This window comes from Tursiops truncatus, chromosome 16, assembly GCF_011762595.2.
Source record: "Tursiops truncatus isolate mTurTru1 chromosome 16, mTurTru1.mat.Y, whole genome shotgun sequence".
Classification (NCBI taxonomy): domain Eukaryota; kingdom Metazoa; phylum Chordata; class Mammalia; order Artiodactyla; family Delphinidae; genus Tursiops; species Tursiops truncatus.
This window is the reverse complement of record NC_047049.1, coordinates 45,599,392-45,623,362: the sequence shown is the minus strand read 5'-3', so window position 1 is coordinate 45,623,362 and position 23,971 is coordinate 45,599,392. Positions and strand designations below refer to the sequence as shown.

The window sequence follows — 23,971 nt, the reverse complement described above, 5'->3', positions numbered from 1 at the left end:
ACTTGAGGCTGGGGCTTCTTACTGGGACCCACGGCCCCAGGCTATCTCAGAGGGCCTCTGCAGCCCTGCAGCCCCCAGCTCTGGACAGAGGCTCTGAGGGAGTGGAAATGGTTTCTTCCCGCCAGCCACTGCCAGAGTCTCTGCCATCTGCTGCAATTTCAGAGCTCACTGAGCCCCTGGAACAGCCTCTGGGCCCACTGATGACAACGGAGGGGCCGTTTACGCAAGGGTCGGGTCGGGAGGAAGGGTCTCCCTGCCAGAGTCTCTCAGAGCCAAACCCAGGTCTCTGGCCTCAAGACCCAAAAGTGGCACAGCATGGGGACAGTTCAGAGGGAGGAAAAAAAAAACAAGAGGCAGGGCCCACCTTGGCCTCTGAGCAGGGCTCAACTATGCTGGAAGACCCCTGCCCCCCTCCTTCTTCACCAAGACCAGCTCGGCCAACCTGCTGGCCGGGGGCAGTCTTCCCCCTTCCCCTGCAGCCAGGCCTTCCCTGGGCAGAAGGAAGTGTGTGGATGGATGAACAACTTCCGGAAACAGTTCTCAAAATTGCATTGAAGGGGGCGTTTTCCTCCTGATGCAATTAAGCCAGGCTCATCATCCACGGGCCGTTAAGATGACAGAGTCCTTTAAGGAACCTCCATACTGTTCTCCATAGTGGCTGCACCAATTCACATTCCCACCAGCAGTGCAGGAGGGTTCCCTTAAAAAGCTACAAATAGCACTACCATACGACCCAGCAATCCCACTACTGGGCATACACCCTGAGAAAACCATAATTCAAAAAGAGTCATGTACCAGAATGTTCACTGCAGCACTATTTACAATAGCCAGGACATGGAAGCAACCTAAGTGTCCATCATCAGATGAATGGATAAAGAAGATGTGGCACATATATACAATGGAATATTACTCAGCCGTAAAAAGAAACAAAATTGAGCTATTTGTAATGAGGTGGATAGACCTAGAGTCTGTCATACAGAGTGAAGTAAGTCAGAATGAGAAAGACAAATACCGTATGCTAACACATATATATGGGATTTAAGAAAAAAAAAGTCATGAAGAACCTAGGGGTAAGACAGGAATAAAGACACAGACCTACTGGAGAATGGACTTGAGGATATGGGGAGGGAGAAGGGTAAGCTGTGACAAAGTGAGAGAGTGGCATGGACATATATACACTACCAAACGTAAAATAGATAGCTAGTGGGAAGCAGCTGCATAGCACAGGGAGATCAGCTCGGTGCTTTGTGTCCACCTAGAGGGGTGGGATAGGGAGGGTGGGAGGGAGGGAGACGTAAGAAGGAAGAGATATGGGAACATATGTATATGTATAACTAATTCACTTTGTTATAAAGCAGAAACTAACACACCATTGTAAAGCAATTATACTCTAATAAAGATTTAAAAAAAAAAAGATGACAGGGTCCCGTGATAAGGTTGTCTGGTGCCTTTTTTCCCCACGCCAGCACCCACATTCCTTTTCATTAGCATTAAGGGGACCAAATGACTGACTTTCCCCAGGAGATTGGATTTCCCAGAACCCCGGGGTTTTGGCCCAGTCCAGCCCCAGCACAGGCCTTCACCTGGAAGAACCCCATCCCTGACTGTCCAACCCCCTCTTGCCTGCTCTGTGGCCTCTCCTGGCTTCCTCTCCCTCCTCCTCCTCCTCTTCAGTCACCTTCCAGTTTCCTCTCCTCCCCCCCAGTTCTCTCCTCAGGACCATTTTTAATCCAAGGTTTGTGAAGGATCAACAGCATGGGGGTAGGGGCGGGGCAGCAGGAACCCCACCTGATTAGTGTACCATCAAGGCCAGACATCTGGTGGGTGGTCCATGAGTTTGGGAGAGACAGAGTGGAGGTGGGAGGGAGGGGCAGAGGGAGGTGGAGAGAGAAGTAAGAAGAAATGAAAGAAGAAGGGAGGGAGGGAGGAAGGGAGCTGAAGGATGGAGGGAGGGAGGGAGCTGAAGGATGGAGGGAGGGAGGGAGCCTGGGCCCTGGAGAGGAAATACTAAGGCCTCATCTCTCTCTGCAGGTTTGCAGCCAACCTCATCTCCGGTGTGCTCAGCTACAAGGCCCTGCTGGACAGGTAGGACACAGCCCAGCCTGAGAAGTGTAGTACCCTGTTCTGGCACAGTCTGTTGACCCATCTGTCCCCCTACCACACTAGCCAAGGAGCTCCCAGAGGGCAGAGAACTTGCCTTTTTCCAGCTCTGTGTTCTGGGCTCCCATCACAGAGCAAACAGCCCCCTTGAACTTCCTGAGCATCAGAATGACCTTTACCCCAGCTGGCCTAGCCATTCATGGTTACTGTGCCCGGGGTAAGCACGATCCCTCCTTGATCTCTTTAAAATGCCCCCCTCCCTCCATACGTCTTATATATACACATGCCATGATTCAGCGTGTCAGGAATATAGAGAGCATATCAAAAGGTGGGGAAGGAAAAGTTGCTGGAGCGCGGTGATGGTGAGTTCAGCCTTGTTACTCACTACGTGAAAGGAATGGGCTCCCCACTCTGAGCCTGTTTCCTCAACCCTATCAAACTTGAGAAATGGGTGAGCTGACTCAGTGGACCCAAAGGTGTCCTGACAGATGGAGAGAGCTGCATAAGCACAGTGGATCATCACTGATTTTAGGAGGAAAGTCCCTTTTCCAGCCAAGCACCAGGTGCCCAGGAGCAGCAGAGGGAGTGAGAGGGCGTGGGGGACCCCATGAGAGGGTCTCAGAGTCCCCAGAGGCAGGAAATATAAGGGCATCAGATGCTGGAAAGAAAGAAGGGTCCAAAGCAATGTCCATTGCACAGACGGGGAAGCTGAGGCTCAGAGAGGTTAAGGGTCTTGTCCGTGATCACACAGCCAGGAGGTGGCAGAGTGAGGAAGGCACAGGGGCAAACTTCACTTTCTCTTTAACTTGATCCAACTGAGTCTTACCCAGACTTGTGGGAGAGGCTTAGACCTACAGCCCCTCCAGGGTAGGGCTGTTTCCTCTGGAGAGGAGGGGGCAGGCCCCCAGACCCAAAGTGCAGAGTAGCTCAGGGCTTGGGCCCTGGGGTCAGCAGACCTGAGTCTGAATTCTGACACCCACAACACAGGACGTGTCGATCTTGGGTGAGTAATCACTCCTAGCTATATACCCCTGTCTGTCAAATGGAAATAATAATAGTAGCAGCCTCTTGGGGCTGCTGCAACTGTCCTATGAGATGATGCCTTCAAAGCTTTCAGCCCTAAGTTAGGCACACAGCAGGCTCTTCATGCATTTCTGAACCAAACGCTCCTAGACTTCTGTCTGCTCACTCCTCTCCGTACCATTCCCTCGCTGGGTCACCAGACCTTCCGGCTACTGTTACTCGTGGTGTTTTTTTTGGTGTCTCTCTTCCTCGCTGGGAGAGCTCTGCCATCCCCCAGAACTCAGTGCTACTGACACTCAACTCTCTGATTTCAGAGAGCTTCATCCCTTACCTTGTCCAGCTGGACAGCAGAGGAGGAAGGGCACCACCCACGACCTTGTACCCTTCCATCGCTGACAGTCTAGACCCCAGACTCCCACGTGTGTGTGCGTGTGCTTGTGCGCATGCATGTGGGCACACTCACACAGACATGCATACCTGTACATATCCAAGTGAAGGTTCCCACATCTGATCACCGTAAATGTCATAAGGCTGGAAATTTATGCCATTGCCCAAGCGCCTGTTTTAGACGCTCCATTTACTCATTTATTCATTTGCTCACTTTGCAAATTGATGTTGGGAAGGTGAAGGGAAATAAGGCCCCATTCCTGTCTTCGAAACGTTCTCAGACCGTTTGGCAAGACAGACACCTCAACAGCACAGAATACAGCTGTGTCGGTCCCCATGAGCCCCACACTCCAATATCTGACCCCCTGACGTCCCCACCAGGGCACCTCCCGGTCATTGCAAGCTGAGTCATCCCCAGTGGGCCCTTGGGGTCCCTCCCCACACCCCAGCTGGACCCTTACCTTGTCCTGCCATCTCAGTAAATGCACCACACACCCCTAGTGGTGAATCCAGGACCCTAGAAATCACCTGAGGTGTCTTTCTCCCTCGCCTGCTCATCTAGTCCAAGTGCAGGTGCATCACTCTCCCTCCAGAACCCATTCCCATGCCTCCCTTCCCCTCCTCCCACCACCCTCCCCAGGCCCATCACCTTCCCAGCAGCCCACAGCCTCCTTCCTGGTTCTTCCTTTGACCCACTTCCACCCATTCTCCACACAGAACCAGGGCCATTACAGAAGCAAAACAGATCAAATCCTGCCCCTGAAAGCTCTCACCTTCTGGGGCTTTCACTGCCCCAAGAATGAAACGGTACCACCTTTCCACTGCCAAGGAGACTCACAAGTCTCCCCACCTCTTTACTCAGTTTCAATGCACTGGCTTCCTTTCACCTTGGACGAGTGTTCCTCAAATGATCTATGGTGAAGGACCAATATATTCTTTTAATTTAGTAAAGTGTTTGTAAAACACCGCAGAAATGAATTAGCAGAAAAATGGCCCAAAGGTACAAAATACGACACCATTTGTTTTATCGTTAGATTCAACACACACAAACGTCCTCTGTCAGCCTGTTACAAGTTTCTGAAAGCTTCTGGAGTCCCACACTCACCCTGTCGTGAGCTGGTTGTTACAGTTCAGTTCGACACCCACAGTCGGAGCAGCAGGGCCGTGGGACACTCCACCCAGCACACCTCCTGCCTGCTTCTTACCCTCAGGGCTCAGCTCACAGGTCTGGTCCACAGTGAGGCTGTCCCTGGTCGCTCCTTCTGCCCCAGCAGTCACTGTCTCATCACCCTGTCTCACTACCTGCTTGCTGTCTTTGCCCCACTACGTACCCCAGACCTGCGCCCCATTAGAACAGGAAACTCAGGTCTTGTTTGCAGCTATATGCCCAGATGCTGGTGCCTGGCCCCGGCGAGTGCTCAGTCACATTTGTTGGCTGAAGGGGTGGAAGGAAGGAAGGAGGAAGGAGGGAAGGAAGAAAGGAAAGAAGGAAGGAAGGGAAGGAGGGAGGAGAGAAAGAGACAGAAAGAGAGAGAAGAAAAAGGAGGAAGAGGAAGAGGAAAAGGAAGGGAAGGCAGAAGGGGGAGAGGAGGAGGAGACAGAAGGAGGGAAGACAGGGCAAGAGAGAAAGTGAGAGGGAAGGAGGAGGAGAAAAAAGGAGGGAAGAAAGTACACGAGACACGCTGAGACCACAGGAGAAAGAGAACTTTCCACCTTGAACTCAGAGGAGGTTTCTAGAAGAGGTGATGAAGGAGTAGGCTCTAAAAAGAGTAGAGGGGGGCTTCCCAGGTGGCGCAGCGGTTGAGAGTCCGCCTGCCGATGCAGGGGACGCGGGTTCGTGCCCCGGTCCGGGAAGATCCCACATGCCGCGGAGCGGCTGGGCCCGTGAGCCATGGCCGCTGAGCCTGCGCGTCCGGAGCCTGTGCTCCGCAATGGGAGAGGCCACAACAGTGAGAGGCCCGCGTACCGCAAAAAAAAAAAAAAAAAAAAGAGTAGAGGAAGTTTTCTAAATACATTAGTTGAGAGCAGGAGTGAGGGTGAAAGTGTGCCAAGCAGAGCAGCAGAAGCAAAGGCCCAGAGGGCTGAGATGGCCAGATCCGCACCTGTGCACATGCAGTGCATGAGGCCGGGCGAGGCAGACTAATGGAGGCCGGAGAACACCCCGAGGGGCTCCACGGGGCACTCCACTGCTTTAGAAAGTGGCAAATCGAGCTCTTTGACAGCCATCGTCATGCAGTTCTGGTGTTTCTGCTCCACTTTGCCTAATCAGGTTAGAGTAGAATCAACTCTGATTCCCTGCCTCCCTCCCCTCCCTCCCCTCCAGCCACTCCATCCCCACTGACTGTGCCAAGGGCCAGCTGTCAGGGCAGCAGCTCTGTATGAAGCAGTACTACGGGCTCTTCTCCTCCTACCGGCTCCCTGGCCACACCCAGGACACGCTGGTGGCCCAGAAGAGCAGTGTCATGCCAGAGCCTGAGCACGTCATCGTGGCCTGCTGCGACCAGGTAGGCGGCCCCTTGCTGCTGCAGCCTCTCAGGCTTGGGGAGGGGTGCACGTGTGTTCCTCCATTCCTGCTTCTCCAAGGGTGTTCCACCCCCTCCCGGAGTCACACGGTGAGCTGGGGCAGGGTGGCCCCAAAGTGGGGTGTCTTGAGTCCTGGTCAGTCCCATTTCTCTCCGCTGGTTGGATTTTAAGAACGAGGAGAGTCATCAATTGAGAATGCCTTCAGTGGGTTCCCATTTCAGTCCTGACCAGCCAGGTCAGGTTCAAAGAACCGCCTGGATGGACTGAGAGTCGTTAATGAGACCCAGCATGTCCTTAGCCCTTCCACATGCAGTCACCCAGGCTGTGGCCTTCCTGGAGACCACATACAGACAGACAGACAGCTTACAGACTGACTGTCAGGACGTCCATGTCCAGACCATAGGCTTGGCACTTCCGTTCATCCCATCTGATACTATGATGGCCCTGCAGAGGGGACCTTGGAATCTCCATTTGACAGATGAGGAAACGAGACTTAGGTTAAGTGGCTTGTCCAAGGGTGAGAAGTCCTCCTAGGTCTGCCAGTGTCACAAGCCCACAAGGTCCTCAGACTGGGTTCCAGGGAACAAAAAAGAGTCCATGGGGGCCCAGGGGACAGGGCGAGCACGAGGACTTCTGACAACAGACAGTATATTCTATATATTGAGGCTCCACATAAATATTCCATCTGACTAAAAGCTGTTTTGTTTTCTGTCAAAACCCAAGTGTGACACCCACCCTGGGGACTCCCCTGGTATGTTCTACAGTGTTTTCTTCTTGGGCTTATCTGACATTTTCAGTCTAAGCCGGGAGCCCTAAAGTCTGCCATCGGAGGATGGCCGTTCCCAGGTTCGAAGCCCACCTGACGCCTGGCCGGCCACAAAACGAGGACCTTTCTCCATCTTCGTTCAAAAGTCAAACCCAGAATCTCCCAGCGCCCACGCACCCTAGCGTCCACCCCTTCCAGAAACGCTCTCAGGCTCCCACCCTGAGCCAGGCCACCTGTATGCTGTCCAGCGTGTGGGACCAGGCACTCACGTCAACCAGCTAACAAGCGTTCTTGACCTGGGGCTGGGAATAAAACCCTTTACAATGCCCGAGGCTCTAGCTTCAAAACTGCTGAACGACAGCTCACAAGCCTTACACACAGAGCACACGCAGGTGCACATGTATCTGTGTACACGTACGCGTAGAGCATTTTGTGTGTTGTGTCTCCATTTTAACCTTCCTCTGCATATTATTCGCTGACTTGCTTTTTTCTCCACTCACCAGTGTGTTTGAGATCTATCCCCGTAGCTGTACCTAGAGCTAGTTCATTCCCTTTAACTGCTGGGTAGTCATGCACTGGATGAGTACACCACAATTTACTGAACCATTCCCCTGCTGGAGGACATTCGGGCTCTCTGTACCGCTTTGCTATTGCAAACAGGCTGATATGCACATTCCTTTATATGTCTTTCCGGGCACGAGAGTATACGTTTCTCTAAGCCTTAGGCTAGAGTATGTATTTATAAGAACAACTGCTGGTTTATAGGGCATGCACATTTTCAGTTTTGATTGACACAGCCCTCCAACAGCAGTTGTATCCGTTTCTACTCAATTCCCCACAAACATAATGGTTTTATGTAATCTAGGAACTACAGAAACAAGCTTTCTTCAGTAAGTTTAATCTGACCTTCTTTGATTTGGGGCAGTTTGGAGTCCAGCACAGTCAGCAGTGTTGGGCTGGTCCCCACATTATGACTCTTCAGAACCATCACATACCTTGGGAACCAGGGGCCCGAGCATCCCCGCCCTGCCCCCACGCGGAGGCTCAGGGAGGGCCCGACGCCTTGGGCTGACCGCCCTGAGTGACGTCTTTGACCTGTTTCCCCCACAGTTCTTTGTCTTGGATGTTGTGATTAATTTCCGCCGTCTCAGTGAGGGGGATCTGTTCACTCAGTTGAGAAAGATAGTCAGAATGGCTTCCAACGAGGATGAACGCTTACCTCCAATCGGCCTGCTGACGTCAGACGGGAGGAGCGAGTGGGCTGAGGCCAGGACGGTCCTCGTGAAAGGTTAGCAGCAGTGCCCAGTACGTCTCCACGCTCATCTCATCCTCACACCCATCGGCTCCCCTCCCTCCAGGGTCGGGCGCCGTGCCTCATCCTCATTTGCCATAGCGCGGGGAGCTCAGGCCTCCCTCCAGCCCAGGACCGATGGCCTGTCCTACTGCCAGCCGAGGTGCCTTGAAACTGAAGGCACATTTTGTGCCCTTGTGATTCATCTGACAGCGTGCTAGCTTTCTGGGTGAGGCTGACTAGCCCTGGAATCTGAGGATGTCCAGGAATATTGAGGGAGGGAAGGTTATGAGCTGGATGAAGGCCAGCTGCAATGAAGCAGTTGTGTTTTACTGGTGGGCAGGGATGGTACTCATTTCAAGAGTCTGAGTCACTGGGAGAGCTGTCAGGTGGGGATCTGGGATGGAGCCCACCTCTGGGAGGGTGGTTGGCTGCCTCCTTCCTGTGATTTCACGGTCCCGGAACTCTTCACCTTCAAGCTGACCTTATCCTTCAGGCTGCTGCTCTTATGAAAGTTTCTGAGCGTTCCCATCAGAAATCCAGGAAGAGCCTTAAAATTTTCAGATCATCCTTCTGGAAACGACTTTTCAAACCCAAAGCGAGCCCTATTCCCAGAAACCGGATGGAGAGCCTTCCTTTCTTGTCTACGTTAGAGAGTCCCAGATGAGGGGTGACGCTTCTGTGAGCCTCTGTCTGCCCCTCAGGTTTTGATGCGGCCAGGTGACCATTCGGACTCCCTGAGTGTCTGTAAGCTGAGGACCTGGGATAGGCCTAGGGAGTGCAAGGGACAGAAAGGATGAACCCCTGGCCCTGAGCAGCCCCTTCGAGAGGAATCGGGGAAGGGATGACAGATGAGGGAGCAGATTTAAGTACATAGTAATACAGTGTCTACCCATGTAAGGCAGTAGAGCCAGCACGTGCCCAATAAATGCTCCAGGACCTCAGAGAGGGGAGGGAGCCCTTCTAATTGGGAGGCTTTTGAAGGACTTTGTAGGAAGAGGTGGGAATTGAGCAAAGCCCTTGACATGAGTGAGAGGGGCAGGAGGAAGGGACAGTGTCCAGGCAAGTACACCAACTGCAGGCAAAGTCGACCACCCAGCAGGGCCATGTCTGACCTGCCAGTACCATGAGGAGAGCAGTCTGGCTGGCAAAGGTGGCCATGCTAAATGTACTGAGAGAATGAGAAAGTGGTGGGGCTTGGATGTATGGCCACAGGCATCTCCCTCTCCCTAGAAAGTTCTTCCCCCAGGGCTGGCTGGCTCCTTGCACCATCCCAAACTCAGCTCAGGTGCCCCACCCTAGCCCCTCCTTGAGTATCCCCCAGCTCTCCCCAGCTCACTCTGTCCCCTTGTCCTGTTTTCTCATCTTGATTGCATTTCTCACCCTCTGAAGTCAGCTTTTCATTTGTTTGATTCGTGCTGATTATCTGTCCTGCCCCACCCCCCAAGTCTATAAGGTCCAGGAGAACAGGGGCCTTACCTGGTTTAACTGCTGAAATCTGCTGTCCCAAACACAGCTGGTCCCCAGTTATATTTGTTAAATAAAAGAATGAAGGACTGGGCTTCCATGGTGGCGCAGTGGTTGGGAGTCGCCTGCCGATGCAGGGGACACGGGTTCGTGCCCCTCTCCGGGAGGATCCCACATGCCGCGGAGCGGCTGGGCCCGTGAGCCATGGCCGTTGCGCCTGCGCGTCCGGAGCCTGTGCTCCGCAACGGGAGAGGCCACAGTAGTGAGAGGCCCGCGTACCGCAAAAATAACAAAAACAAAAAGAATGAAGGACTACTAAGGATACTGGGCCCCAGACTTATTTCCCACTTACCAATGAATTTTTCTTTCATTCGATTCTTGGGCACTTTAAAGTGTTTGGTCTTAGATCGGAGGCTGCATGGGTCACAGGGAGGTGTAAGAGTTGACCGTGTTCTCACCGAACTCACTGCCAAGTGGGGGAATTAATAACTTATGATTTGAAAGTGAGTTGATTCCCTCAGCAGACCATGGTGTAATCAAATCCCACTCTTCTCCCCTCCAGGGAAAAAGACAGGCATCAAAAGAATCGCCTCTGCTTCCAGTACGGTTCCCACTTTATTAGCAGGCCAGGCCCAAGCCATCTCTCTGCAGAACTGCCCGGGACTGCCTTGGGCTTTGAGTGCTTGGGTGCGCTAATCGGAATTAATTTGTTAATGGCACTTGATCTGGCTTTCTGGATGGAAGTGCTGTTTCTAAAGGAAGCACCGCAGAAAGGAGGGGGCGCAAACATGCCTTCCCTTTGGAAATCTAATTAATCCAGTTAGCACTGACTGTGTCATCTGCACAGCGGGAGGCCAATCTTTCACAGAACTCTCCTCTCTGGAGCGCCCCTTCCCATGGAGGGAAAACAGGGAAACCACTTGGATACAATTTTGGTGTAAAAATGAAAGATTAAGGCAGCTTGGGCTAGAGTGGAGAGTGAAGATGGAAAGACACAGATGGGGTCTAGATATGTTTCAAACTAGAAGTGACAATAAGGAAAAGAGGAATGAGCAAGTGTCCTAGGTTTTTGATGTGAGCAACTGAGTAGATGGTGGTACCATTCACTGAGATGAGAACCAGGTGAGGGAAGTGGCAACAGAATGGAGAAGTCCTTTCCAAGTATGTTTGGGCTGAGACGCCTTGAGTCGTTAGATCTATGTGTCTGGTGCTCAAGGGAGAGGTCGGTACAGAGATATAAATTTGAGAGCCATCAGCACAGAAGTGATATTTAAAGTCATGGACTTGGATGAGATCATCTGGAAACAGAAGAATGGGGCCTTGGAGGTCAGGTAGAGAAAGATGCAAAGGGGATTGCAAAAGAGCAGCCTGTGAAGTCAAGAGGAAACCAGGAGATGAGTCACGAAAATCCAAGAGGGAAGGAGAGAGCTGCTGACCACGTGGGATGCTGCTGAGAGCTCATGGAAGAGCAAGACAGAGAGGAAACCCTGGGCTTAGCAACCCTAAGTCATCCGTGACCTTCACCAAAGTCAGACTAGAGTGCTAGGAAGGGTGAATTGTTGTATGCTGATGGAAGCCATCCAATAGCAGGAGGGAATTGTTGATGAGACGGTCACTGAGTAGTATCTTGAAGGGTGGGTGGTTCTTTTCAGACACTTTGGTACTAGAAGGAGCAGGAAAATGGGAGTGGTGGGAAGAGGATGGGGCTCAAGGGCAGTGTTTTTAGTAGGAGAGGCAAGTGCATGGAAGTAATCCAGGAAGTGAAATTGTTAATGAGGAGAGAGGAGACAAACAGAGGGGTGGAATTCTTGCAAAGGCAAAAGGAAATGGAACCCAGAGAATCAGAGGCCTTTGACTGGTACAGGGAAAACAGGAGCTGGGTCTGAGGTCCACGGGGATGTGGCTGTGGTGGCAGGAATAAGAGGAGGTTCCTCACTAGAGGCTTCTGGCTTCAGATCCGCAGAGCCACGGCTATGCACCAAGAGAGGCGAGGGTGGGACACTGGAGGCAGAAGAGAATACATGGAACAGCCTCTTGCAAAGTGGAAAAGACAGCTTACTCAGGAAACTTGCTAAGATTCATGGACTATGTCGAGCTTGTATTTGAGGGCTTGGGGTCATACATTTTAGAAGAAATTAATTAGCATTGTTTTGCATTCCCCCCCACATAGTGCTCAGGTCCTGAGGTTCAGGAGAGGAGAAGGTGGGTTGCTGGGTTCATCCAAGGTTGGTGAGCATAATGGAGGGAGTGGGGGGCAGGTGTGGCAGGGGAATGACTATAATGTTGGAATCTGAACTGAGTAAGGAGATTCGTTAGTCTGCTCAGGCTGCCATAACAGCGTACGACACACTGGGGGGCTTAGACAACAGCCATTTATCTTCCCCCACTTCAGGAGGCTAGAAGTCCAAGATCAAGATGTCAACAGAGTTGGTTTCTTCTGAGGCCTCTCTCCTTGGCTCATGGATGGCCATCTTCTCCCTGTGTCTTCACATCGTCTTCCCTCTGTGTGTGTGGATGTCTGTGTCCTCATCTCCTCTTCTTATAAGGACACCAGTCATGTTGGACTAGGGCCCCATCCCAGTGACCTCATTTTAATTTAATTACCTCTGTAAAGATCCCCATCTCCAAATATGGTCCCATTCTGAGGTAGAGGGGGTTAGGACTTCAACTTGGGAATTTTGGGGGGACATAGTTCAGCCCATCACAGGACGGAAGTGAAAGACAGGGGAGGGTGGTGGAGAGTTGAAATAGGCAGTGAGGCCCAAGGGTTTTGGGGGTGTCAGAGAGGTGAGACGTGTTTCAGTGGGAGGTAAGAGAGTGTGAGGCAGGAGTCAAGAGTGTGGTCAGGGTGCGGCATGCTTGAACTAGGCTTCAGAGGGGGTTGGCTCCTGGTAGAGGTACATTCCCAGATGTGATGGTGGGAGTGGGTACTGAGGTTAGACCGTCAAAAGTGAGAAGTCAAGGGGCTGAGAGAGGAGTATGCCAGCCAGGTCACACACACGGGGACGTCCAAGCTACCGGAAGGACGGCCAGAGTGCTGATGGGGAGGAAGAAGCTGAGCCAGGAGCCCAGGTCATCATGGCCGGGCACTGTGAAGAAGTCAGTGGAGCCCAGCAGCAAGGAGGAGGGTGTGATGGGAGGGGTGGACGCCCAACAGCTGCAGCTCCAAAGGGAAAGGGAGGAGGAGTCATTTAGTAGCAGGAACAGAGAAGGGGAAGCCCCCTACCAACCTGGCCCCCTGGTGAGTGTGAGGGGACACAACAGTCTCTTAGGAGGGGGTTCAGGGAGGTGGGTCCTCGGGGGGCCACCCTCCAGTTGAGGCAGAAGGTAAATAGAACACTTTCAGAAGAGGTTAACAACACAGGGAATAGCCAATCAGTCACCGTGAAGAGTCCAGGAAGGAGGAGAGGGGGAGTGGGGAGGGCTGTGTCCACACAGGGGACACTGGAACAGCAGGGGATGGTGGTCATTGTTGCAAATGATGCTCCCAAAGCCCTAACCTCGGGGAAGCCTCTCTCCTGGTTCCAGGAGCAGCTGCTGGCTGTGGTTGTGAGGCTTGGGGGTCTTTCTGGCTCACAGTAAAACCACAGTTAATTCTGTGAAATGGGTTGAGCTTTCCGGGGTATCTCAGCTGAAGTCCCAAGGGCTCCACCTCCCTTCCTGGGACCCAGGCAGAGACCCAGTCCGTGGGCACTGGGCCCAGGCTGGCACTGTCCAGCAGGAGGCTTTAGCCATGCTGAGCTCCGCTCGTCCTGATGGAGGCCTGGACCAAGGAGCCTGAACTCAGACAAAATCCACCCCTGAATTCTCACAGGGTCAGCTGAGACCCAGAGGGGCAGTTGATTTCATCAACCCACTCTCTTTCCAGAGATGGTTCCTTGATCCCCCAACCAGGATGGCTGCCTCTGTGAACCCCCAGGCTGCCCAGCCCCTGACCCTCTGCCATGACATCAAGAGGGTGGAGCTCATGGAGGTCCAGTAACTGCCAGTGGGGCACAGCCCACATGGAGTGCCCTCCGGGGAGGCCAAGGGCTACAAGACCTGCTGGTACCGTTACTGCCCCTGAGGCCTACCAACTTGCTGGGGAGACCAGAATAAGCAGAATCGTGAGGGCAAGAGTGGACAGGATAAAACCAAATGAGGGTCTCCATCAGGAGTCCTGCGGGCGTCTGGAGGCCTCACCCTTCTGCATGTCATATAGCCCAGGAGGCTTTCCTGTGTCAAGTGGGACTAGAGGTAAACCCAGGTGGGTTGAGGTGGGTGGGACTGGGGCTAGCTGACAGTATCAGGATCATCTAGAGAGCTCCTAAAAAGAACCCCGAAAACCCAGATTCCTGGGTGCTGGTGATTTTCCAGTGGGACTGGAGTGAGGCCAAGGAATTTGTATTCTTAAAGCACCCTCAGGTGTAGCGCAGGTTGGGACCCACTTATTCGGATATCAGCGGCTACTGTGCATGGAGGTTCCCCTTGGTGCTGAGCCCTGTCCTGGGCGCTTTCTGTCCCTTGTTGCCATCAGTCTTCATAATAGCCTATGAGGCGAGAGTTTCATCCCCACAGAGTAGAGGAGGCTGTCTCCCACAGTTTGAGGGAGTCCCCACCCTTACAGGTGGTGGGCGGTGGAGCCAGGACTGAATAAGGAACATCTGTCTCCCCAGCCTGAGATCTGCGGGGCCCGGTGGGCAGGGGTGGGATTCAGGCCTCAGGAGGGTCGTGCACATTCTCTCAGTACCTCCCACCCCGCCCAACGCGAAGCTATGGCCTTCCCGAAGCCAGGAGGAGCCAACACCGTTATCCTGGTCTGGAAATTTAATTAGACATCCAGCCCTGAGTCTGGAAGACTACAGTGCTTGTCAATTTGTAGGAAAAGGATAGCCAGCTGGAGACACCTCCACCCCACTCACCCACCGCAGCCCGCTGGCTTGCCTGGGTGCTGCCGTGGAGAACCTGCAAGCAGACTCCGGAGGCATATGCCGCCATTTACGCAGTCCCGTAAATATTTATCCCCAGCAGCCAATTAGAGCTGAGCCACTGCTTTCAAGGAGGGAGCTGACAGAAGGTAGCTGTGTCTGCAGAAGGCCTCCTCGGTCGTGGTTTACAAGAACCGCTCAGGATGGGGCATTTCGCTCTTTAAATATTGTCATCCAGAGATAGGCAAGTCTGCTGATTTGAAAAACAATTGCACATTAGCAATCACAGCATGTCTGATTTAACTGGCCCAGAAATACCTCCTGGTCTCTTGAGGCTGAAAGCTGTTTCTTGGGGCCAACCCCTCCCTCCCACAGTGGAAGCATGAAGGCTTTTATGGATGAGAGCATCCAGGCAGGGAGAGGCATGTGGTCCCAGGCAAGAGGCCTGAGCTTGACCTGTGCCTCACTGCTGTCCCCTGGAGCCTGGCTTCCTAGGCCAGGATGCGGAAATAGCAGCCCCACCCGTGGATAGGACCAAGGGGATGCAAAGCTGGTGGCCTGGTGCCAGGCACACAGAGGGTGATTGCTAAGGGATAACTCTTATTAGATTGGGGATGTTTTGCCCAAGCCCACAGCCTCTCCGGAAAAATCCGGTGAACTGAAAATGGACACCTGTTGATGGGCACTGCCCTTGCAGTCAGTGACAGTGGCCCACGGCCTCAGACTGAATGGCCTATAGGCCTTGTGTGGAGCCCTAACCCTTATTGACTCTGGGGAGCTCTTTTGCCTCCCCCAGGCTCCCCACATACCACATGCTCTGTGTGCACACACTCCAGACACCTGTCCTCTTTCATTTCTCGCTGGGCGCCATCTCTCTGGCCCTCACCGTCCATTTCATGACCAGCACTATGATATTTGGTTACAAGGCAGCTAAGAGGTTTTGGGGGTTTTTTGTATCTCCTGACCTTCTCCACTCACCACCTCTCCCCTATATTCTGGAAGTATGATAGCTCTTTAAATCTGCCTTTGTGGGAAAGGTGGCTAGAACCCAGAGGAAAGAAATTCTTGGCTCCTGATTTTTAAAAAAAATTAAATTAAACTTATTTGGAGATAATTGCACATGCACTTGTAAGAAATAAACTCGCCTGTACCATTTTCCCCCCGAATGGTAACATCTTGCAAATCTTACAATATCACAACCAGGACATTGACATTGATACAGTGAAGATACAGAACATGTCCATCCCCACAAGGATCCCTCTGTTCCCTTTATAACCACACCCACCTCCCTTCCAGCCCCATCCCTCCTTAACCCCTAGCAACCACTAATCTATCCTTCATTTCTATGATGTTGTTTCAAGAATGTCATATAAATGGAGTCATGCAGTATGTAACCTTCGGAGATCGGCTTTTTCACTCAGTATAATTCTCTGGAGATTCATCCAAGTTATTGCATGTGTGAAGTTCATACTGCATTCCACAGTATGGGTATATCACAATGGGTGATATAACCATCGAAGGATATCTGAGTTGTTTCTACTTTTTGGCTATTACAAATAAAGCTACTATGAACATATATGTATAGGTTTTTGTGTGATCATAAGTTTTCATTTCAGAAAAAAATGTTCAGGAATGAAATTGCTAGGTCATATGATATTTGCATGCTTAATTTTTCAAGAAACTGCTAAAATGTTCTTCAGAGTGACTGTACCATTTTACATTCCCATCAGCAACGTATAAGTGATCCAGTTTCTCTGCATCCTTACCAGCATTTGGGATTGTCACTATTTTTTTTTTTTTACCCTTCTGATAGGTGTGTGGAGATCTTACTATAGTTATAATTTACATTTTTCTTATGACTAATGATGTTGAATGTCTTTTCATGGCTAATTTCCCTCTAGAGCTCATCTTTTGGGAAATATCATTTCATGTCTTCTGCTCATTTTCTAATTGGATTGTTTGGGGTTCAGGTTTGGGGTTTTGGGGTTTTCTTTTTACTGTGAGTTCTAAGAATTGTTTCTATTTTCTTTACTAGCCTTTTATTGGATGTGTGGCTTTATATTTTCTCCCAATATGTAGCTTATCTTTTCATCTTCTTAACAGGGTGTTTCACTAAGGAAATGTTTTTAGTTTTGATGAAATCCAATTTATCAATTTTTTCTTTTATGGATCATACATTTGGCATCAACTCTAAGAATTCTTTGCCTAGCCCGAGATCCCAAAGATGAATTTCTCCTATTTTTTTCTAAAAGTTTTATAATATTACATTTAAGTTGACTATCCATTTTGTATTAATTTTTTTATAAGATATGAGATTAAAAAATATTTTTTTTATTTGGGTATAGTTATTTTACAGTGCTGTGCTAGTTTCTCCTATACAGTGAAGTAGAGTTCCCTGTGCTGTACAGCAGGTTCTTATTAGTTATCTATTTTATACATATTAGTGTATATATGTCAATCCCAATCTCCCAGTTTATCCCCCCGCCCTGCTTTCCCCCCTTGGTGTCCACACGTTTGTTCACTACATCTGTGTCTCTATGTCTGCCTTGCAAACCAGTTCATCTGTACCATTTTTCTAGATTCCACACATATGCATTAATATACGAGATTTTTATCTAAGCTTTTTTGAGGAGGGGTGCCTATGAGTGTCCAATTACTCCAATAATATTTGTTGAAAAGGCCATTCTTCCTACACTGAATTACTTTTGCACCTTGGTCAAAATCAAATGGACATATTTGTGTTAGTCTATTTTGGGGTTTTCTGTTTGCTTCCATTGATCTATGTGTTCATCTCTCTGCCAATACCACACATTCTTGGCTATGTAACTATGTGGTAAGTCTTTAAATTGGATACACTGACTCCTCCAACTTTATTGTTTTTTAAAATTGTTTTAGCTATTCTAGTTCCTTTGCCTTTTCACATAGATTTTAGAATAATCTTGTCTATATCTACAGAAAGTCTTCTGAGATTTTGATGGGAGCTGTGTTAAGCTTGTATATCAATTTGGGAGAATTGGCATCTTCACCCTGTTGAGTGTTCCAATGTGTGAATACGGTATGTCTCTCCATTTACTTAGATCTTTGAAGTTTTGCATTAGTGTTTTGTAGTTTCAGTATACAAGTCCTGTATGGTTTTGTTAGATTTACACTGGAGTACTTCATTTGTTTTGCATGATTTAAATCACATTGTATTTTTAATTTTGGTGTTCCTGCCTTGTCACTGGTATGCAGAAATATGATTTCTGATTTTTGTATGTTTATCTTGTACCTTGTGAACTTCTAACTCACTTATTAGTTCTATGTGGGTTTTTTTTTGTAGATTCCTTATAATTTTCTACATAGACAAATCATGTAGTATGAAAATAGGCAGTTGTTTTTTCTTTCTTGTATGTTTCTTTTTTATTCCCTTTTCTTGCCTTTTTGTGCTGGCCAGAACTTCCAGTACTATGTTGAATAGCAGTGGTAAGAATGGGTATTCTTTCTTGTTCCTCATCGTAGGGGCAAAGCATGCAGTCTTTTCACCCTTAAGTATGATGTTAGCTATAGGCTTTTTTTGTAGATGCTGTTTATGAAGTTGAGGAAATTACCTTCTATTCCTAGTTTTCTGAGATTTTATCATGACAAGATGTTGAATTTTGTCACTTACACTTCATCAATTGATATGATCATGGGATTTTTCTGTAGTCTGTTAATACAGTGGATTACATCAATTGATTTTCAAATATTGAACCAGGTTTGCATCCCTGGAATAAGCCCCACTTAGTCACAGTGTATAATTCTTTTTATATGTTGCTTAATTCTATTTGCTGATATATCGTTAACTATCTTTGTATCTATACTCATGAGGGTTATTTGTCTTGTAGTTGGTTGTTTTTTTCATGTGTTTGGGGGTGGTGGCAGTGGTGTACTGTTTTATCTGGTTTTGGTGTCAGGGTAACATTGGGAAGTGTTCCCGCCTTTTACATTATCTGGAAGAAATTGTGTAGATTGAAGTTAATTCTTCCCTAACTGTTTGGTAGACTTCTCTAGAACCATCTGGGCTTGGAGATTTTGGTGGGGAGGGGAAAGTTTAAACATACAAATTCAATTTCCTTAATAATTACAGGGTCTCCAAATTATCTGTTTCAGATGTGGTGCATTGTGGTAGTTTATACTTTTTAAGGGATTGGTCCATTTCATCTAAGTTGTCAAATTTATGTCTGTTGAGTTGTTCATAGTATTTCTGAAAAGTTGTCTTTCTGATATCTGCAAGATCCATAGTGATGTGCCTGTTTAATCCCTGATATTATGTCTTTTATCTCTTTTGTTTTTCTTCGTTAGTCTTGCTAGAGATTTGATTGATTTTTGAAAAGAAACAGCTTTCTTTTCATTGATTTTCTTTCTTTTTTCCCCTGTTTTCAATATCATTGATTTCTGCTCTTTGTTATTTCTTTCCTCCTCCTTGTTTTGGGTTTATTTTGCCTTTTTTCCCTAAGTTTTTGAGTTGAGAGCTTATATTATTCATTTGAGACTTTTCCTCTTTTCTGATGTCAGCATTTGTGCTATACATTTCCCTCTCAACAAAGCTTTAGCTGTGTCTCACAAATTTTGATATGGTGTATTTTTGTTTTCATTTATTTCTATGTTTTTTTTAAAATTTCCTTTAAGATTTCCTCTTTGACCCATGGATTATTTGGAAGGGTGTTGTTTAGTTTCCAAATGTTTGGAACATTTATTTTTCTGCTGTTTTTAAAAATCTTGATTCCGGTGGTCAGAGAACACATTTTGTATGATTTCAATTCTTTTCAATTAGTTGAGGGTGTTTTATGGCCTAGGATATGGTCTACTGTGGCATATATATTCCAAGGGCACTTGAAGAGAATGTGCATTCTGCTGTTGTTGGGTGAAGTGTTCTATCAATAGATCCTGTTGATCCATGGTGTTGTTAAGTTCTTTTATATCCTTGCTGACTTTCTGTAGCTGTTCTGTCAAGTATCACGAGAGGGGTGTTGAAGTCTCCAATACACTTGTGGATTTGTCATTTTTCCTTCAGTTCTGTTAGCTTTTCTTCACATATTTTGAGGTGTGTTTGGTAGATACACATTTAGGATTGCTATATCTTCTTGGTAGATTGGCCTTTTTTTTTTATGTAATATCCCTTGACATCTCTTGTAATTTTCTTTGCTCCGAAGTTTACTTAATCTGATATTAATATAGCCACTCCTGCTTTCTTTTCATTAATATTTGCTGGATATGTCCTCTTCCATTTCCTTTCACCCAACCTATATCATCATATTTGATGTGAGTTTCTTGTAGATAGAATATAGCTTGGACATACTTTTTGTTGGCCTCCTCATAGCCTCTAGGGCCTGGGAGTATAAAGATCACCCCATAAGCCATAGAGTAGAGAAGAATTTGAGAGGTGTGATGGCAGACTTCCCTCCCAAAAGGAGCTATGATTCCTTTATCTGCGGAGGAAAGATGCTCAGATGTGATTGACAAATATTTAGAAGCTCTAAGTGTCTGAGAAGGAACCCAGTGCCTCCATCTCCCAGACTATCTATTCCCAGGGAATAGATCCCAGAGGGCTGTGTGTCTATCTGTGTGTGTGCGTGTGCACAGGTGGATGTGTTGGGGAGCAACACCTGAGGGGTCTGCAGCCCTCTAAAGGCAGAGGTGCTGTGTTCATTTTATCTTTGCTCACCTTAGTCACAGTCTGGATGCTTTCAACCTCTAACAGAATCTCCAGGGCCCTCCAAGGCCGCATGGCCTCTGGAATTTCTGCATCGCGGAAGCTGTCAACCCCCCAGGCGTGGGTGGCAGCTCCTCCTATTACTCAACTCCGACTTCTACCTATTAAGCAGGGGCTCCTTGAGGAAGATTGATTTACCACATTAAACGAGCCTCCATGTGCTCGATGAGGATGTCACAAGACAAATGGCTCCTGCCGTGTGCCTCCAGCCCACTGCCCCGTGTTTCCATTACGTTTGGGCCAGAGTCATGGTGAATGAGTTTGGGTGTAGTTCATTTTCTGCCTTACACGATAAACTTGTCAGCATTTGACCGATCAGCTGCTTGTATGCAGGGAGTTCATTTGCAAGGCGACCTGGCATCCCAGCTCTGCTGTCCTGCTCCCATTTCACTCTGTCTAATGAGCTAGGACCCAGTTCCCGTTGGCTGGAGCTGCGCTCCGGGGCCCTGCTCAACCTGCACGCAGTGGTGATAGTTCAGCCCCTCCTCAGGGGTCCCTCTCTCCTGCCTGGAGGTGGCTGGGGCACTGATGCCTTTTTTGCTGCCAGCCTCAAGTCACCCGGCTGGGAAGGAGAGTGCCAAACTCCCACTCTTCTGCATAGAGGCGGCATCAGACCTGCTCCCCAGCCTCTGAGATGGACAGGCCTGCCGTGGACTTCCTGGGGAGCTGCAGCCTGCCCACTCCACACTGGCCTTGGGGCTGTTTCATAGGCAAATACCAAGCCTGGGCTCTCAGAGCTCACTGAGACATGGACCAACGTGTGTAACATCGGGGTTGCCCATGGTCCCCAGGCCCAAGCTCTCCCCAAGTGGCTAGGCATCACTGACAAGCTCCACCCACAAGCCTGGGTGTCTACTGCCTAGCCTCAGAGCCTTTTCCAGCACTGTTATCTCCCTTCCTCTCCGCCTATTTGAATCAGACCCAGGCCTAGCCAAGGCCTCCCGTGCTTTGAAGCCCCCAGCCACCCTGATCCCAAAGGACCCCCAGAATAGCACACAGTGCAGGGCCAGGCACCATGGCCATTGGCAGGGACTCCTATAGGAGCAGAGAGGGGCAGGGTGGGAAGCTTTGCAGAGAGGGAGGAATCCCTTTCCTGTCTCCATCTCTCCCGCATCCCTTCCATCCCATGAAGCTCCATGCCCCAAAGGTAGTAGTTTCCTGACTTTCAAGGGGCTGGCTGGGCTCCTCTGAGCTCCCTCTCTGAGCTGTGCCCACAGATCTCAGCCTCACCTATCCATGCACACTCAAGTCCATTGCCAGCCACGGACACTTTCCTGTGCCCACCTGGGCTGGGGACCCAGGCCCTGCTCTCTGTGAGCTCAAAGGCGTGGGAAGAGGGGGCCAGATCAGAGCTCCTGGAGCTGGACTGTCGGTGACAGGGTTTTGGGGCGTGACAGGGTCACGCACTGTAGGGTCATGCACAGAGCGCTAGGAGGTGGTGGTTACATGGAGCGAGCAGAGGGTCCTCATCTGCCCTGAGCACGCAGCCGAGCCGGCTTGTTCCCGGTGTGAGGCGTCCTGGAGGGCAGGAGCTCTCTGGGCTGCTCCCACCCACGCCGGGCGCAGGGTCGGTACCATGAGAGGGTTAGGGAACTTGGGAGGATTTGACCAGTAGGGCTTTGCTAGGCAGAGAAGGAGAAGGGCCCCCATACAGGGGGCAGCCTGCGCGATGGTGAGGGGATGAATGTGCGCAGGCGACTGGGAGTGACAGGAGGCTCCTGTGAGGTCCATGCAGGGATTCAGCGCAGGCGACCTGGAGGGGCAGCAGACGCGAGCAGTGGAGCCCAGGAGCCACGCTGAGAAGTTTGGATCCTTCCTTGTGGGCCGTAGAAGTTGTTTCAGGTCGAAGAGGGTGATGTGGTGACTGTATTACACTTAAGGAAGGGCGGAGGGGAGTTCTCCACCCCCCAGCCCACCCCCAGCACAATGGTGTCTCGTTTGCCGTTCAGTCCCCAGGTCATGGCCCAAAACCTTGATGTGGATCAGATGAGGCAGGAAAGTCCAAGAGGCCATGTGGAAGGTGATGAGTCATCCTGGACCCACAGGAGTCAAGAGGGATCCTGAACCCCCAGGGCTCCCCGAATCCATATTCTAGACAGGAAGCGGGGAAGGGAGAGCCGAGGGTGGGCTGGCTTGCTGGTTAGCCTCGTTCGCAGACTAGAAGGTCTCCTCTGAGAGACATCTCCTTCCCCCAGGATTTGCAAGAGGAGGGAGGAAGGGGATAGTGGGGACTGCAGACTCCTTTCACTCGAGGACGTCTGTGGACGCCTCTCACGAACCTGGAGAAATCGCCCTGGCGTAGCGGGGACTGCACAGGTGGCCTTAGCATCTGTGTGCCCAGTAGGTGTTGAGGAGACCCAGGGGAGGGTCTCAGGGATTGCCTCACTCGAGGCTGCCTATGCCAGGAAGGAAAGCAGCCCCGAGAGCCTGGGGTGAGGCCAAGAGGAGGCAGGAGCAGACAGGACTTTCTCGATGGCCGTTCCAGGCCCCTAACTGGACAGAGGAAAGGATGGGCCGAGTCCGGCTGTGGTCCTCACTGGCAGCGTCAGCTGTGTACTCAGCCTCCCACTGACCGGGGAAGGTGCTGCTGTGCCTAGCTCAGCCCATGGGCAGGACCTGGCTGGTGAACAGCACAGGGAGACCTGAGCCTGAGGGTGTGGAAGCCGTACCTGCTCCCACACATTCCTTGGACTTCAGGAAGGCAGATTCCAGGCGACTGTGACACACGATGGGGATATTTCTTGGCTTCAGGCTCTGGAAGGAAAGAAGGCGCCAGAGCTGGGGGCTGGGGTGGGGGTGAGAGCTCTGAAAAGAGAAGTTCTGATTCAGCAGTCCCTGGGGTTCCAGCGGGAGGGGCAGGAGGGGAGAGGAGTTGTGGCTACAGAAGCAGAGGGCTGCGTGTCCAGGCTCAGAATCGAGGGGCACAGAGCTGACTGCAGGAAAGAGCAGAGCCAGCACCCAGGACCAGGGCTGCCCAAGGGTCTGCATTAATGCTGAGACAGGAGGGAGCTGGGAGGGGGCTCGACTGCCTTCTTGGAGGGATCTTCAGCACCCAGAGTGTTTCTCTCTGACACAGAGAATAGCATTCTGGACAGGGATCTTGTACTTAAATAACTGCAGGGACAAGAGGGTTAAATAAATGAGAGAGGACTGGGGCAAACCAAGGGCGCAGCTTCTCAGCTCCAGCTAATTCCTGCAGTGTGAAGATGTGAATCCAGTGTAACCAGACTGTATAAGTTAGTATTAGATTTGGCCACATGTGACTGAAAACCCAAAATAATAGTGGCTTAAAAAAAATAGAGATTTCTCTCTCTCTTCCTGTCTCTCTCACATATATGAGAACTGAGCCCTCCAGAGCTGATAGGTGACTAGGATTCTTCCATCTCACCCCAAGGGTGTGGCCCACAGCCTCCTGGCCCAAAACGGAGGCTAGAGCTCTGGCCATCACACCTGTGTTCCAGGCAGCAGGATGGAGGAAGGTGGAAAGAAGGGCAAAGAGCATGTGCTAGTTGTATTTAAGGAGGTTTCTTGGAAGCTGTCATATAGTGTTTCTAGATTTTGTTGGCAGAATTGAACACATGATTTCCCCCAGCTGTAAGAGGAGCCAGGAAATGTAGCTGTAGTGCTGCTCGTCCCTGTGCCAAGCTAAAAACCAGGAGTTCAATGACTAAAGGGGGTATGGATATTGGAATACGCCACGTAATGCCCCTTTGCTTCCAAATAACAGGCACTCCATCTTCTCATGCATAGAACACACTGGGGCTGGGGGAGGGCTG

The 23,971-nt window shown here is 50.2% G+C and overlaps 1 protein-coding gene across 1 annotated transcript in view; it reads left to right on the top strand.

Annotated features, from left to right (window-relative positions):
- The window catches only part of CHAT (choline O-acetyltransferase), a 49,889-nt gene that overhangs the window by 6,489 nt on the left and 19,429 nt on the right, over positions 1-23,971 (top strand). Inside the window, exons 5-7 of the mRNA XM_033841849.2 lie at positions 2,032-2,085; positions 5,834-6,014; positions 7,910-8,087. Of these exons, the coding sequence (XP_033697740.1) occupies positions 2,032-2,085; positions 5,834-6,014; positions 7,910-8,087 (413 nt within the window). The remainder of the gene's footprint in view (positions 1-2,031; positions 2,086-5,833; positions 6,015-7,909; positions 8,088-23,971) is intronic.